This window comes from Caretta caretta, chromosome 3 (assembly GCF_965140235.1).
Source record: "Caretta caretta isolate rCarCar2 chromosome 3, rCarCar1.hap1, whole genome shotgun sequence".
Taxonomy (NCBI): Eukaryota; Metazoa; Chordata; order Testudines; family Cheloniidae; genus Caretta; species Caretta caretta.
The window spans coordinates 211,068,263-211,082,003 of NC_134208.1; the positions used below are offsets into that span (position 1 = coordinate 211,068,263).

Here is a 13,741-nt window from a genome sequence, read left to right on the forward strand (position 1 = left end):
AAAACTACAGGCCACAGCGTACAGCGCTCCCCCTCTTGGGGCCAGAAGCGTGGACTGTATATCCCAGCATGCAATCCTCCACCTGGAGCTGAACGGCTGGCTGCTCGTATGTCATATCAAAATCCAGCCTTGCGTGCTGGGCCCTGCAGTGTTCATCTGCTCTCTGAAACGGGATGGAGCAGCTGATAGTCGGCTGTAGCTGAGGTTGCAGCTCAGTTTCTGATTAGCAGATTACTGGCTGGCTCCTTGCTTCAGAGGGGGGCCAGGAAAGGGTGCGGGGCAGGTTATCCCTGCCTGCTTCTCTGGCTTGGCCTGCTTGGGGGAGGATCATGTGATTTCCTGGCTCCAAGCCCTGCCCTGTTTGCAGTGTGTGTTTTCTTGCTGCTGTCTCTGCTCTCTGGATTTCCCCTCCTCAGCCCTCTGCTTACCTTGCTGTTGTGGTTTCTTGCTTGTGTTCCAGAGACGTCCGGCTGTGGGGAGCAATGACAGAGGTGACCAGAGAGGTGTTTGGACACTTGCCTCAGAAGGGAGGAAGAGGAGGGGCTGTTGAAAAGTTCCTGCTGAAATCAGACAGTGTTAAAGTGGAGATTATCTCCTTAGGCTGTATAATCACTGCACTGGAAACCAAAGGCAGGGATGGGAACCTCTCCGACATTGTCCTGGGCTTTGATCGCTTGGAAGGTGGGTTTAAATCCATTTTTTCAAAGAAATATGCATTGACCTAGTTTCTTGGTTATTTTCTTTCTGATCCTTTTCTAAGGTACTTCTCACTAGGCCCCTGGTTCTCCATGGCCCTGCCCCCAGCGTAGTCCTCTGCTGTAGTCCAAACACTACCATATCCGAGTGGTGCTGTGTTCCATCCACCCACTCTGCTGTGAGTGACTACCTTATGTTCAAGGCAATGGAGAGGCTTCTATTTCAGTGAGTGTGTGTGTGTGTGTGTGGGGGGGGGGGGGTTTGCAGGTTGCCATTTGCTTCCGTGGAAGCAAGATCAGACTCATATTACACAAGAAGCCCAACCACAAGAGAAGAAAAACTTCCTTCCCCAGCCCAGAAGGACTTTTGCTTCTTAGAACAAAGACTTTCAACACAGCACAGCATCTGGGTCTGTACAATTAGGAAAGAGACGACTAAGGGGGGGATATGACAGAGGTCTATAAAATCACAAAAAGAAAAGGAGTACTTGTGGCACCTTAGAGACTAACCAATTTATTTGAGCATCCGCGAATCAGTGGATTTGCGGATGCTCAAATAAATTGGTTAGTCTCTAAGGTGCCACAAGTACTCCTTTTCTTTTTGCGAATACAGACTAACACGGCTGTTACTCTGAAACCTATAAAATCACACTGGATTTTATAGACCTGGACACCTCCCAGCTGCTGTCAGTTTTGTTTGATCTGGTGTACTTGCAGAAGCAATGGTGGCAATCAGGTCCACAGAAAACATGTCCCAAGACTGTAAACATACAAATACTCCTTCTAGAGCAAAAGTACAGTTTTAATGTCCTTTAACTCTTTTTGCTTTACCAACCATACCACTTCCTAGCCAGTAAGGAAGAGTTATTTACCCCTTCACATAACACAAGAACCAAGGATTGCCAATGAAATTAACAGGCAGCAGGTTTAAAGCAAACATAAGGAAGTATTTCTTTAAACAACACACAGTCATCCCATTGAACTGGGTTCAAAAAAGAATTAGATAAATTCCTGGAGAACAGGTCCAGATGGTCAGGGTTGTAACCCCATGCTCTGGGTGTACCTAAATCTCCAACTGCCGGAAGCTGAGACTGGACAATAGAGGTGGAGGATTCAAAATTGCCCTGTTCTGTGCATTCCCTCTGAAGCTTCTGACACTGGCCAATGTCAGGGACAGGACACTGGGCTACATGGACCGCTGGCCTGACCCAGTAGAGTCATTCTTATGGCAATGATATACATTATTATAGTTTTGGTTACTATAGCAGCTAGAGGCCCCAATCAAGAATGAAGCCTTGAGAAGAAGGATGATCCGATGGTTAGGGAACCAAGCTGGCACTTAAGAGATCCTGGGTTAAGTTACCTGCTCTGCCACAAACTCCTTTTGTGACCTTGGGAAGTCACTTAGCCTCTCTGTGCCTCAATTCCCCAACTGTACAAGGGGATAATCGTCCTGCCCTGCAGAGCTGTGAGAATAAATGCAATAGCATGTGAAGTGCTCAGATATGGTGATGGGAGCCATAGGAGGACCTTAGATAAATTTTGCTAGGTGTGTACAACCACAAAATGGGATAGTCCCTGCCCAGTGTGTAACCTTTACCTCTAAGCACCCAAGTGTCTCTCTGTCGGTTGCACTGGGGGAGTTGCTCCTGATTTACACACCTATGCAAGCGAGATCAGAGTCAGGCTTGCGAAACTTGAAAATGGAGCAGGGGCCATGTTTTTGTTCTGTTTGTACAGCATGCAGCACAGAAGGGTTCTGGTCCATGGCTAGGGCTCCTAGGCACTAGGGTCATACAGATAATTAATAACACTGTGAATGTTGCAAAAAGAAAAGGTGGACTTGTGGCACCTTAGAGACTAACCAATTTATTTGAGCATAAGCTTTCGTGAGCTACAGCTCACTTCATCAGATGCAGCTCACGAAAGCTTATGCTCAAATAAATTGGTTAGTCTTTGAGGTGCCACAAGTCCTCCTTTTCTTTTTGCGAATACAGACTAACACGGCTGCGACTCTGAAACCTGTCAGTGTTGTCAATCCCCGGCTGCAGAGCGGGGTGCTGGGGATGGAGAGGCTGGGGACTTATGGATCAGTTCAGGGCGGGTGTGCGCAGGGCGGTCTGTGTGAGAACTGACAAGGGGGTGGAGGAGGCTGGCAACCTTGGTGCAGCCGAGCAGGCGGGGTTGGTGGACAAGAGGCGGGAATGGGCATGCAGTGAGTGCAGAGTCAGGAAGACCCATGAAGTGAAGAGAAGTAGCTTGACCCCAATGTGGAGAAAGAGGGGAACAGGTGAAGAGGCTTGGGGGGGGGGGAGGGCAGACAGAGTAAGTGATCCAAGCAGTTGTGCTTTGTATGGAGAGGAGGGACAGCGATGTCGATGGTAGGGGCCTGAGAGGACAAGCCTGTATGTTCAGGGCTCCAGGAGCGAGGGATGTGAGTGGACCTTTCTGACTAGCACCTTACTAGAGGGGAGCTAACAGGCCCGTCTGTTACTCTGCTGAGTCTAGTTCTTAAAACCATTTAGTTCCTGATTCTGCCCATCTTGGCCACTGAAATGGATGGGATTCCTCAGGCTAGGGGTTACTCTGCGTTACGCTGAGCTGGGCCTTTGGAAAGCCCATAAAATAAGGCTTGATGGGGAATGGCTGCCTTGAGGTCATTGTATCCCTAGACAGATCTGAGCGAGGCACGCAGCATGGATGAGTGCCCTGAGTCCTGCAACAAGCAGCCGCTCAGTTACCGCCTGACTGCAAATAGGTGCTTTCTTCTTGTTTTTAAGGCAAATTATATGAGCCACTTGGAGCACCATGGGGTGACAGTTGAGAGTAGAATGCCCCAGCTGTCACATTGGGACCATGTTCCTGCCTCTTCCGAAGACTGAGGAAGCACTCCGAATGCTCGCTTAGCTCCAGAAGGGAACACAGACTTGCTGGCAGCTCTGTGGCAGACACACATCAGACTGCTTTTATTTCATGCATTCCCTCCTTGCTATCTCACAAATTTGCATGAAAGTAGGCATCCAAATTCTGCTTTCCATTCTCAATGGAGAATCTGAGAGCAGAGCAGAGACCATGTATTAATCTGGCCTTTTGCCCGAGGAATGGAGTTGATTTGGATGGATGGGTTTGGTGTCTCTGGTTAATAGGGTGCGTGTGTTGCTATCGTACAGCACTAATTTGTTTCTGTGTAGGCTGTAATTTTCAAACCTCTCTAAAATCCACATGCCTAGTTAGAATGGCTCAAAAATTGGCCTGTCAGTTCAGAGTCTGGGTAAAGTCTGGGGTGAAAATTTGGTGACCGTGAATGACCGTGTTCTCTAGACTAGAGTACAGACCCTCCCAGCCCTTCACCAAAAGGAAAAAGACCTGTTTTTTAAGTGTCAGCCATCTCATAATGCACAGATATGGACCAGACAGGGGGCTCTATCCCCATGAAGCCCCCATCGCTGCACTGCCCTTGCTGAGACCTAGCATCAGAACTCCTGCAAGCTATTGGAGTTTGCTTTGTGAGCTCAGCTGCTGTGAGCCGTGTTCTTCTCCTGCAGCAGTGAGAGATTGTTAGGGAGACCATCCCACGTAATATACCACAGGGGAAGGGGAACTGAATTGGGAGCTAGAAACCGTGAATTAAAATTTCTTCCTGTGACTGTGGGGAATATTTCTATGCATTTCATCGCTCTTAATAGTAACCCAGGCTGCCTATATCCCTGTCCTGATGGGAGATGACAGTCCTTCCTCTATTTAGCAAATAAGCAGCTGCTCAAGGGCCTTTCAGCCAAAGCCAGGAATAGATCCAGTCTCTAAAGACTGGCCCAAGACTCCTCTCCTCAGAAATGCCGCCCTTTTAAGTGACTCTGCCAAGGTGACTTGCCCTAGGCAGCAACAGAGTGTACATATATTGATGGTGACTAGGGCAGGGCCTGCAAGCAGCAAAAAGACAGTCTTGTGGCTGTGGCAGTGTACTGGGGCTCAGGAGATCTAGTGTCTGTCCTGGGCTCTCCCACAGCCTGCCTCTGGGATGCTGAGCAAGCCTCTTACAGCAGCATGGTTTGGAGGTGACCGCCTGGCTGAGATCTGCATAGAGAATGCCTCACCTCCATTTAGCAGGAAGGATTGCCTTGTGGCTAATGCATCAGCCTAGTGCTGCAGGTGGCTACAGTGGATGGGGAGTGTCACCTTAGCTCTCCATTTCCTGGCTTTTTAACATGTACATCTTGTTTAGATAACTGTTCTTGTAAAGGGACCGTAAATTCCACAGTTCCCTGTTCTGCAGCCATGAGTTTTGAAACTCCTGAGGAATGAAACTCTCCCATTCTGGAAGGGCACGAGGAGTGCAGGGTAGTTGTTAGGTGTGATGGAAATGGTCGTGCACCTCCAAAATGCGCAACTGGGGATGCCTTCTAGAACTCAAATCAGTAAACAAATGGAGACTTGCAGACACCTTCTATGTTCTCATCTTAAATTAGGATCCTTGTCTTATTGCCAGGACTGTTTTTCCCCTCCCAACCCTACTTTCTGAGCTCCATCTGCCTGGCCCTAGGGATCACAGTAAAACTGAACTTTGTTTTGAATGGTGACTCATTTATTTTGTTAGGTTATGTCAACAAACACCCCTATTTTGGAGCCACTATTGGGCGAGTTGCTAACAGAATTGCTAACGGGAAATTCACAGTGGAAGGAAAAGAGTATCAGTTGGCCCTCAACAACCCACCCAACAGCCTGCATGGAGGGAACAAAGGGTTTGACAAGGTAAATCTGATCATCATCAAACTGATTCTGATCTCCCTTGTTTTCAATCAGGGGCATCCTGTTAAAGCAAGAGGTTGATTTTAGTATGCTTTAGCCCTGTGTTATTGATGTTTGAGGACAAGCTTTCTGTACCTTGAAAGTTGACACTCTTTCCAAATGGCTTCCTTATCACGCTAATATCTCCTTGTTTTAGAATGATCCTTCAGCTCTGTACAATTAAAACACCCAATCCCTGCAATTTGCACCAAGCAGCTTTTACAGCTGGTAAGCTGCCCCTAATTAGGAATATTGTCTGCTGCAGAATTGGCCACTACAGCTAGTCTGGGGCTGGACTCTACCTGCTGGATGACTGTGGAAAGCCATTTCTCCTTCCTGTGGTTCTGTTTCCCCTTGCTGTGGCAGGGACCTCTTCAGTTTTAATTTTAGCAAAGACATCTCTTATCCCAAATACTCATTATACGCTGGAGTCAAATGGACTCTAAAAAAACTAAACAAGGAGTTTTCAACAGTGTAAGTCTCTTTCTCAGTACTTGTCTACATTTGAAAACTGCCCAGTGTTTAAACTCAGTTGGATGTGCTCAAGTTAAGAGTGCTGAGTAGACAAGTTCTGGATGTGTCAGCCGTGTAATAGCTGTTAGCCATGACTAGCTGAGTGGTGTTGAGCAGAACCATTTGTCATCTAGCTGGCCGCAGTGTTGTGGTCAGCATGAAGTCATCCTAGTCACAGGTTCCCAGGCAGGTTACTGTATAGCATTATGTCCTTTCTGGTTGGAGAGATGAATGGACTTTATGATAAGCCTGAGATATTTTCCTGAAATATCTTCCAAATATTTTCTATGAAACCCATTTTTTTCACACTTACAAATTTTGATTTTGTTGGCTCTGTTCTTTTCAGTTAGCTACAGAAAAACCTGTATATAGCATTAACAAAGTCTGCTGTCAGAGCTGGCTCATGTCCTCCAAAGTGCAGGAATTGCAGCTTTGCATTGGGGACCCATGTTTAAAGATCAAGATAAAGTTTAATGCCAGGTATCCCCTTTTTTAAAAACACTCTTTGCCATTTTACCATACTTCCCATAGAAGTATCAGTGTCTTTTTTGTGACCTGTATTGGCTGCCTTTTAAAAGAACCATTTGTGTTTGATCACAACCTTGTTTTGTTATCTGTATATGTATTTTGTTCAGTTTCTAAAAATAAGTATACAAAACTTGGACTGTAAGCTCCTTGGGGCAGAGACTGTCTTTTTGTTCTGTGTCTGTACAGTGCCCGGCACAGTGGAGGCCTGATCTATCACCAGGGTTCCTAGGTGCAGTGGCAATGCAGATAGTATCATTTCCCGATATACACATGACCTCAATCACTCAGGCCCAGCCTCTTGTCTTTTGGGATGTTAGTAGAGGCTCGATCCTGCAGGGTGCCCAGCACTCTGGTCCTGATCCAGCAAAGTCCCTAAGCACCAACTTAACTTAAAGCACATGAGCTGTCCCATTGAATTCAGCAGGACAACTTATATGCTTGAAGTTAAGTATGTGCTTAAGTGCCTGGCTAAATCAGGAATAGAGTACTCAGCGCCTTGCAGGATCAAGTCCAATTTCCCTAGGGCTTCACAGTGGTGCTGGAACAGTTTTTAGAGTGGGAGTACTGAGCTGTGCCTCCCCTCACCTGTGCCTGCGTCCCTCACCGCCCCCTTGAGCTGGGGCCAGGAGCAGGGCTGTGGCTTCGGGAGGGGAGAACGCAGACACGGTAAGAGGGCTGTGGCTGGAGTCACAGCTTTGGTGTGGAACCCCGGGCTGGAGTCAGGAGCAGAGCCCCACAGCCTGGACCCTGGGTGCCGGGCCGGGTGCGGGGCCAGGTGGCCAGGCGCGGGGCCTGGCGGCTGGGACCCCAGGTCAGCAGCCGAGAGCCCAGGTGCAGTGCCAGTGGCTGGGACTGGGGCCAGCAGCAGAGCCCCCCGGGTGCGGGGCTGGCAGCCGGGACCCTGTGCAAAGCCTGTGCACCCCCTGCACCTGTAGTTCCCGCAGCTATGGGGCTCCAGCTGCCTTACAGCCGTCATGGGTGGAAAAAACACAATATTTAATTTAAAAAACGAAGTAGAAGCGTGTGTTCATTTAATAGCAAATCTCTGAGACAGCTGGTTTTGTCCATGAAGCTGCTGTTCTGGGCTTGGATGGCTGTTAATGGCTGGTGGGGTTTTGTGTGCTTGTGCTGTTCTTTTAATCCTGGGTGACAACATTCAAAAAAATTGTCAGTTTTTGCAGGAATAGAATGCTGATTTTGGGGGCCCTAAAACCTTAATGATGCTTCTTTGAATGGTCACGTCAATGATCTCCCCTTCAGCTAGTTAGCGTGTCTAGACAGGCTCTAACAGGAAGGCCTTTAATCACCCGAGAAGTGCTCTTACCACAGTGCAGTAGATGTCATGTTACTGAATAGTCATGTTATCAAAGCCGTTCTGGTATAACCAAAGGCCAGATCCTCAGCTGGGGTAAATCAGGATAATTCCACTGAACTACACATTTACATCAGTGAAGGATGTGGGCCAAAAATGTGTAACATTTTTTTTTCTATGGTTTCTCCTACTGCACAAAGAAAATGTCATCACTGAAGCCTTGGCTGCAGTAGTAGTAACTGTAAACATGTAGATTATTTCTTTTTAAACATTCTCTGAAGATTATTTTAAAGAGTAAAGAAGAGATTTCTTTAGGTGAGAGGTTTTTCGCAGGAGTGGGTGGGTGAGCTTCTGTGGCCTGCATCGTGCAGGAGGTCGGACTAGATGATCATAATGGTCCCTTCTGACCTTAGGATCGGACAGAATGTCCTGTGCTGTTGTTAAACTGACAGCTGGGAGAAGGGAGAGAGTAACAATAATTTTTGTGACTACATCTCCTACCACACAGACCATATGGTAAATAATGTTTGGCACTCCAGAAAGCTGGTAAGAAACTGATCTTGCCTTCCGGGTCTGAGTTATATGAAATAGGTCAGGGTTACATAAAATTACACCCTTGTCATGTGACAAGGAGTTAGTAACCACTGACTGGAGCAGCTGTTTTTACACTCTGGGCCAGACTCTCACTTCACCACTAGCTAGATTTGTCTACCTCCTTCCTTCTCTGGATGCTCGCTGTGGTATAGCCGCTTAGAGCCCAGGGTCAGCACTTACAGCAGTCCCACTTGCAGAAAGGCACATTACAATTGACCTGATTATTTGATTTCTATGTCTGGGTCAAGACCACACACATCTGCAAAGAGAAGAGCATGTGAAGGTCTGTTCAGCATGGCAAATAGAGAGCAGGCTGATGTAACTTCATTCCAATTAGAAGGAAGCTGACTAGGGAACTTGGAGGATGAAACTCTAGGGGGTATGAGAATACTGCGATTCAACTAGTTATTGATCCTGCTGTCTGTGTGTCCAGAGAGCTGAGGAAATCCCAGAGTCTGTGCCGTCCTGACCCAAACCCAGAAAGCAAATACATAAGATTATAATTTGCCTAGGATTTCCCCTTTTAGAGCACGTTCCTGCCATGGAGCTCAAAGCACTTTCCAAGCGTGAATTAATTAATACTCAGGATAACACTGTAAGGCGGGTAAAGTGGTTATTAGCCCTGTTTCAGGGGTAGGTAACGTGAGGTACGCAGAGATGTGAAGCGGCGTGCGAGAGTTCTCCTCACAATGCAGCTTGCTGCATTGCTGCCTCTCTTGCTCAGCTTGATGGTGCTATAAAAGACGAAAGCAAGGAAAAGAGGGAAGAAAGGGGTAAGCAACATGTGTGTGACTTTGCATCTCACAAGCTAAGCAGGATTGGGCCTGCTTGTGACCCCAAAGGACATGCTTCAGCATGGACGATATTCCTTGCTCTGTGTTGGTCACGTACCTGTGCTTCCGCATGGTGCTGTGGGAGCATGGCGCCTTTCTGATGCGATCCTAACTGTTTGTGGTCATTCTGGGTATGTCTGCACTGCAAAAAAAGACCCATGTCAGCGAGTCTGAGTCCAGGTCAACTGACTTAGCTTGTGGGGCTCACACTGCATCGCTGAAAATAGCCAGGTGGATGTTGCCTCTTGGGCTGGAGCCTGGGCTCTGAAACCTGGCAGGGTGTGTGTGAGTCTCAGAGCCTGAGCTCCAGCCTGAACAGGAATATCTACCCGGCGGTTTTTAGCCTCATTGCCTGATCCTGAGTCGGTCGACCTGGGCTCTGAGACTCGCTGCCGGGTGGGTTTTTTTGCAGTGTAGATGTACCCTAAAGATCCTAATCAGACACTTATCAGAGGGGTTTGAGAGTTATCCCTAGTGCTCCGATTGGACTCCAGCTTCAGTTGTTCTGTTCCTCCAACTTCTCCTAGTCATTTCAGTTGGATACAGTGTTTGTTTTCACTTCCTGTTTTAAGCTGTGTGCAGCTGAAGAGCTCCCACCCCAGGAGTGGGCTAAGTGATCCCTGAATGTAGATTGTAGGACCTCAAGATAAAATGCAGTATATACATCTGTTTTTAGATTATGTATCTGAAATATATAGGACCTTGAGGAAGTGGGAAATAATACTGATTGGCAGCCTCTTCTTCCTGTGTTTAAATCCAACATGTAGCACAAGAGAAGGATGTTACTCAGTAAAATATTATGATTTATATTACAGTGTCACTTAGGAGCCTCAGTCATGGATCAGGACCTTATTGTGGTAAGCACTGTACAAGCACGGAACAAAAAAGGCCCCTGCCCTAAGAAGTTTACTGTCTCACAATGGTTTCTATGTCACTGCAGCTGTAAACAAGAATTCTGTTTGCCTCTGGGTTTCAACGGGGTAGAGAAATGAAATGAGTGTCAACAAAATTGTTGTTGCAGGTTCTCTGGACCCCGGAGGTGCTGCTAAATGGCATACGCTTCTCCAGAATGAGCCCAGATGGCGAGGAAGGGTATCCTGGGGAACTAAAAGCCTGGGTGACCTACACGCTCGATGGTGGGGAACTAGTGATAAACTACCGAGCTCAAAGCAGCAACACTACCCCTGTTAGCCTGACAAACCATGCCTACTTCAATCTAGCAGGCCAGGTAAGATAATCATCCTTGGTACTTCTCCTGCTTTGGAAGCGTGACCGGATTCATCTCACTGAGCTCAGATGGTGGGCTCGTAACTCTCATAATGCCTCGTAACTCCCTCATGAGCTACGCTGTCCAGTGATCTTACTCTGCTTGCTACAGCATTGGAACAGCTAATACTTTAATACATCGTGAGGGGCGGGGAACCAAGAGCCATATGCAAGTTGCTGCACGATGAGAGAGGGAAACTCTGGGGCTGTTCGTGGAGTAGGTGGTCAGAAAAGCTCAGTCCAAGGGGGTTCAGGGCAATCAGGGACATGGCGTGCTCAGGGAAGCTAATTTGGCACCAGGAGAAGCTACTTGCATAATGACAGGTTTCAGAGTAGCAGCCATGTTAGTCTGTATCCGCAAAAAGAAAAGGAGGACTTGTAGCACCTTAGAGACTAACCAATTTATTTGAGCATGAGCTTTCGTGAGCTACAGCTCACTTCATCGGATGTATACCGTGGAAACTGCAGCAGACTCTCTGTGTGTATATAAAGTCTGCTGCAGTTTCCACGGTATACATCCGATGAAGTGAGCTGTAGCTCACGAAAGCTCATGCTCAAATAAATTGGTTAGTCTCTAAGGTGCTACAAGTACTCCTTTTCTTTTTGGAGAAGCTACTGTAACTCTTTCAGTCTGTTTGGATTCCCAAGCAAGTGCAGAAGGGACTGCGTACAGGATAGTGGCCTGTGATGTACAGAGCAGACTGGATGATCACCTGGTCTTTTCTGGCCTTAAACTCCCTGACTCTGAGAAAAAATGAAGCTTGTTGGGGTCATAGAATCATAGAATATCAGAGTTGGAAAGGACCTCAGGAGGTCATCTAGTCCAACCCCCTGCTCAAAGCAGGACCAATCCCCAACTAAATCATCCCAGCCAGGGCTTTGTCAAGCCTGACCTTAAAAACTTCTAAGGAAGGAGATTCCACCACTTCCCTAGGTAACCCATTCCAGTGTTTCACCACCCTCCTAGTGAAAAAGTTTTTCCTAATATCCAACCTAAACCTCCCCCACTGCAACTTGAGACCAGTACTCCTTGTTCTGTCATCTGCTACCACTGAGAACAGTCTAGATCCATCCTCTTTGAACCCCCTTTCAGGTAGTTGAAAGCAGCTATCAAATCCTCCCTCATTCTTCTCTTCCGCAGACTAAACAATCCCAGTTCCCTCAGCCTCTCCTCATAACTCATGTGCTCCAGCCCCCTAATCATTTTTGTTGCCCTTCGCTGGACGCTTTCCAATTTTTCCACATCGTTCTTGTAGTGTGGGGGCCAAAACTGGACACAATACTCCAGATGAGGCCTCACCAATGTCGAAAAGAGGGGAACAATCACGTCCCTCGATCTGCTGGCAATGCCCCTACTTATACAGCCCAAAATGCCATTGGCCTTCTTGGCAACAAGGGCACACTGTTGACTCATATCCAGCTTCTCGTCCACTGTAACCCCTAGGTCCTTTTCTGCAGAACTGCTGCCGAGCTATTCGGTCCCTAGTCTGTAGCAGGTGCATGGGATTCTTCCATCCTAAGTACAGGACTCTGCACTTGTCCTTGTTGAACCTCATCAGATTTCTTTTGGCCCAATCCTCTAATTTGTCTAAGGCCCTCTGTATCCTCTCTCTACCCTCCAGCGTATCTACCTTTCCTCCCAGTTTAGTGTCATCTGCAAACTTGCTGAGGGTGCAGTCCACACCATCCTCCAGATCATTTATGAAGATATTGAACAAAACCAGCTCGAGGAACAACCCTTGGGGCACTCCACTTGATACCGGCTGCCTACTAGACATGGAGCCATTGATCACTACCTGTTGAGCCCGACAATCTAGCCAACTTTCTATCCACCTTATAGTCCATTCATCCAGCCCATACTTCTTTAACTTACTGGCAAGAATACTGTGGGACACCGTGTCAAAAGCTTTGCTAAAGTCAAGGAACAACACGTCCGCTGCTTTCACCTCATCCACAGAGCCAGTTATCTCATCATAGAAGGCAATTAGATTAGTCAGGCATGACTTTCCCTTGGTGAATCCATGCTGACTCTTCCTGATCACTTTCCTCTCCTCTAAGTGCTTCAGAATTGATTCCTGGAGGACCTGCTCCATGATTTTTCCAGGGACTGAGGTGAGGTTGACTGGCCTGTAGTTCCCAGGATCCTCCTTCTTCCCTTTTTTAAAGATGGGCATGACATCAGCCTTTTTCCAGTCGTCTGGGACTTCCCCCGATCGCCATGAGTTTTCAAAGATAATGGCCAATGTCTCTGCAATCACATCCGCCAACTCCTTTAGCACTCTTGGATGCAGCACATCCGGCCCCATGGACTTGTGCTCATCCAGCTTTTCTAAATAGTCCCAAACCACTTCTTTCTCCACAGAGGGCTGGTCACCTCCTCTCCATTCTGTGCTGCCCAGTGCAGCAGTCTGGGAGTTCACATTGTTCGTGAAGACAGAGGCAAAAAAAGCATTGAGTACATTAGCTTTTTCTACATCCTCTGTCACTCGGTTGCCTCCCTCATTTAGTAAGGGGCCCACACTTTCCTTCACTACCACTCATGACTTTTGGGAAAATGGCTCTTTAATTCTACTCCCCATTGTTTCTGTGCCAGGAGACCCAGAACAACCCAACCAGCTAACAAAGCGTTAAATAACCTCTGCTTCAATGATACAAGTTTCAGAGTAACAGCCGTGTTAGTCTGTATCCGCAAAAAGAAAAGGAGAACTTGTGGCACCTTAGAGACTAACCAATTTATTTGAGCATAAGCTTTCGTGAGCTACAGCTCACTTCATCAGATGCATGCAGTGGAAAATACAGTGGGGAGATTTTACATACACAGAGAACATGAAACAATGGGTATTACCATACACACTGTAAGGAGAGTGATCAGGTAAGATGAGCTATTACCAGCAGGAGAGAAAAAAAACCTTTTGTAGGGTTAATCAAGGTGGGCCATTTCCAGCAGTTGACAAGAACATGTGAGGAACGGTGGGGGGGAATAAACATGGGGAAAAAGTTTTACTTTGTGTAATGACACATCCACTCCCAGTCTTTATTCAAGCCTAAGTTAATTGTATCCAGTTTGCAAATTAATTCCAATTCAGCAGTCTCTCATTGGAGTCTGTTTTTGAAGTTTCTTTGTTGAAGAATTGCCACTTTTAGGTCTGTAATCGAGTGACCAAAGAGATTGAAGTGTTCTCCCACTGGTTTTTGAATGTTATAATTTTTGACGT

General features: G+C 47.1%; 1 protein-coding gene across 3 annotated transcripts in view; it reads left to right on the forward strand.

Moving 5' to 3' along the window:
- Positions 1 to 482: 482 nt before the first annotated feature.
- Positions 483 to 13,741, forward strand: part of GALM (galactose mutarotase) — a 47,063-nt gene continuing 33,804 nt past the window's right edge. For all 3 annotated transcript variants that reach the window (XR_012667903.1, XR_012667904.1, XM_048842233.2), the window contains exons 1-3: positions 483 to 681; positions 5,290 to 5,444; positions 10,282 to 10,488. Coding sequence is in view for 1 of the 3 variants with exons in the window: in XM_048842233.2 (XP_048698190.1) it covers positions 483 to 681; positions 5,290 to 5,444; positions 10,282 to 10,488 (561 nt within the window). In the remaining 2 variants the exon portion in view is untranslated. The remainder of the gene's footprint in view (positions 682 to 5,289; positions 5,445 to 10,281; positions 10,489 to 13,741) is intronic.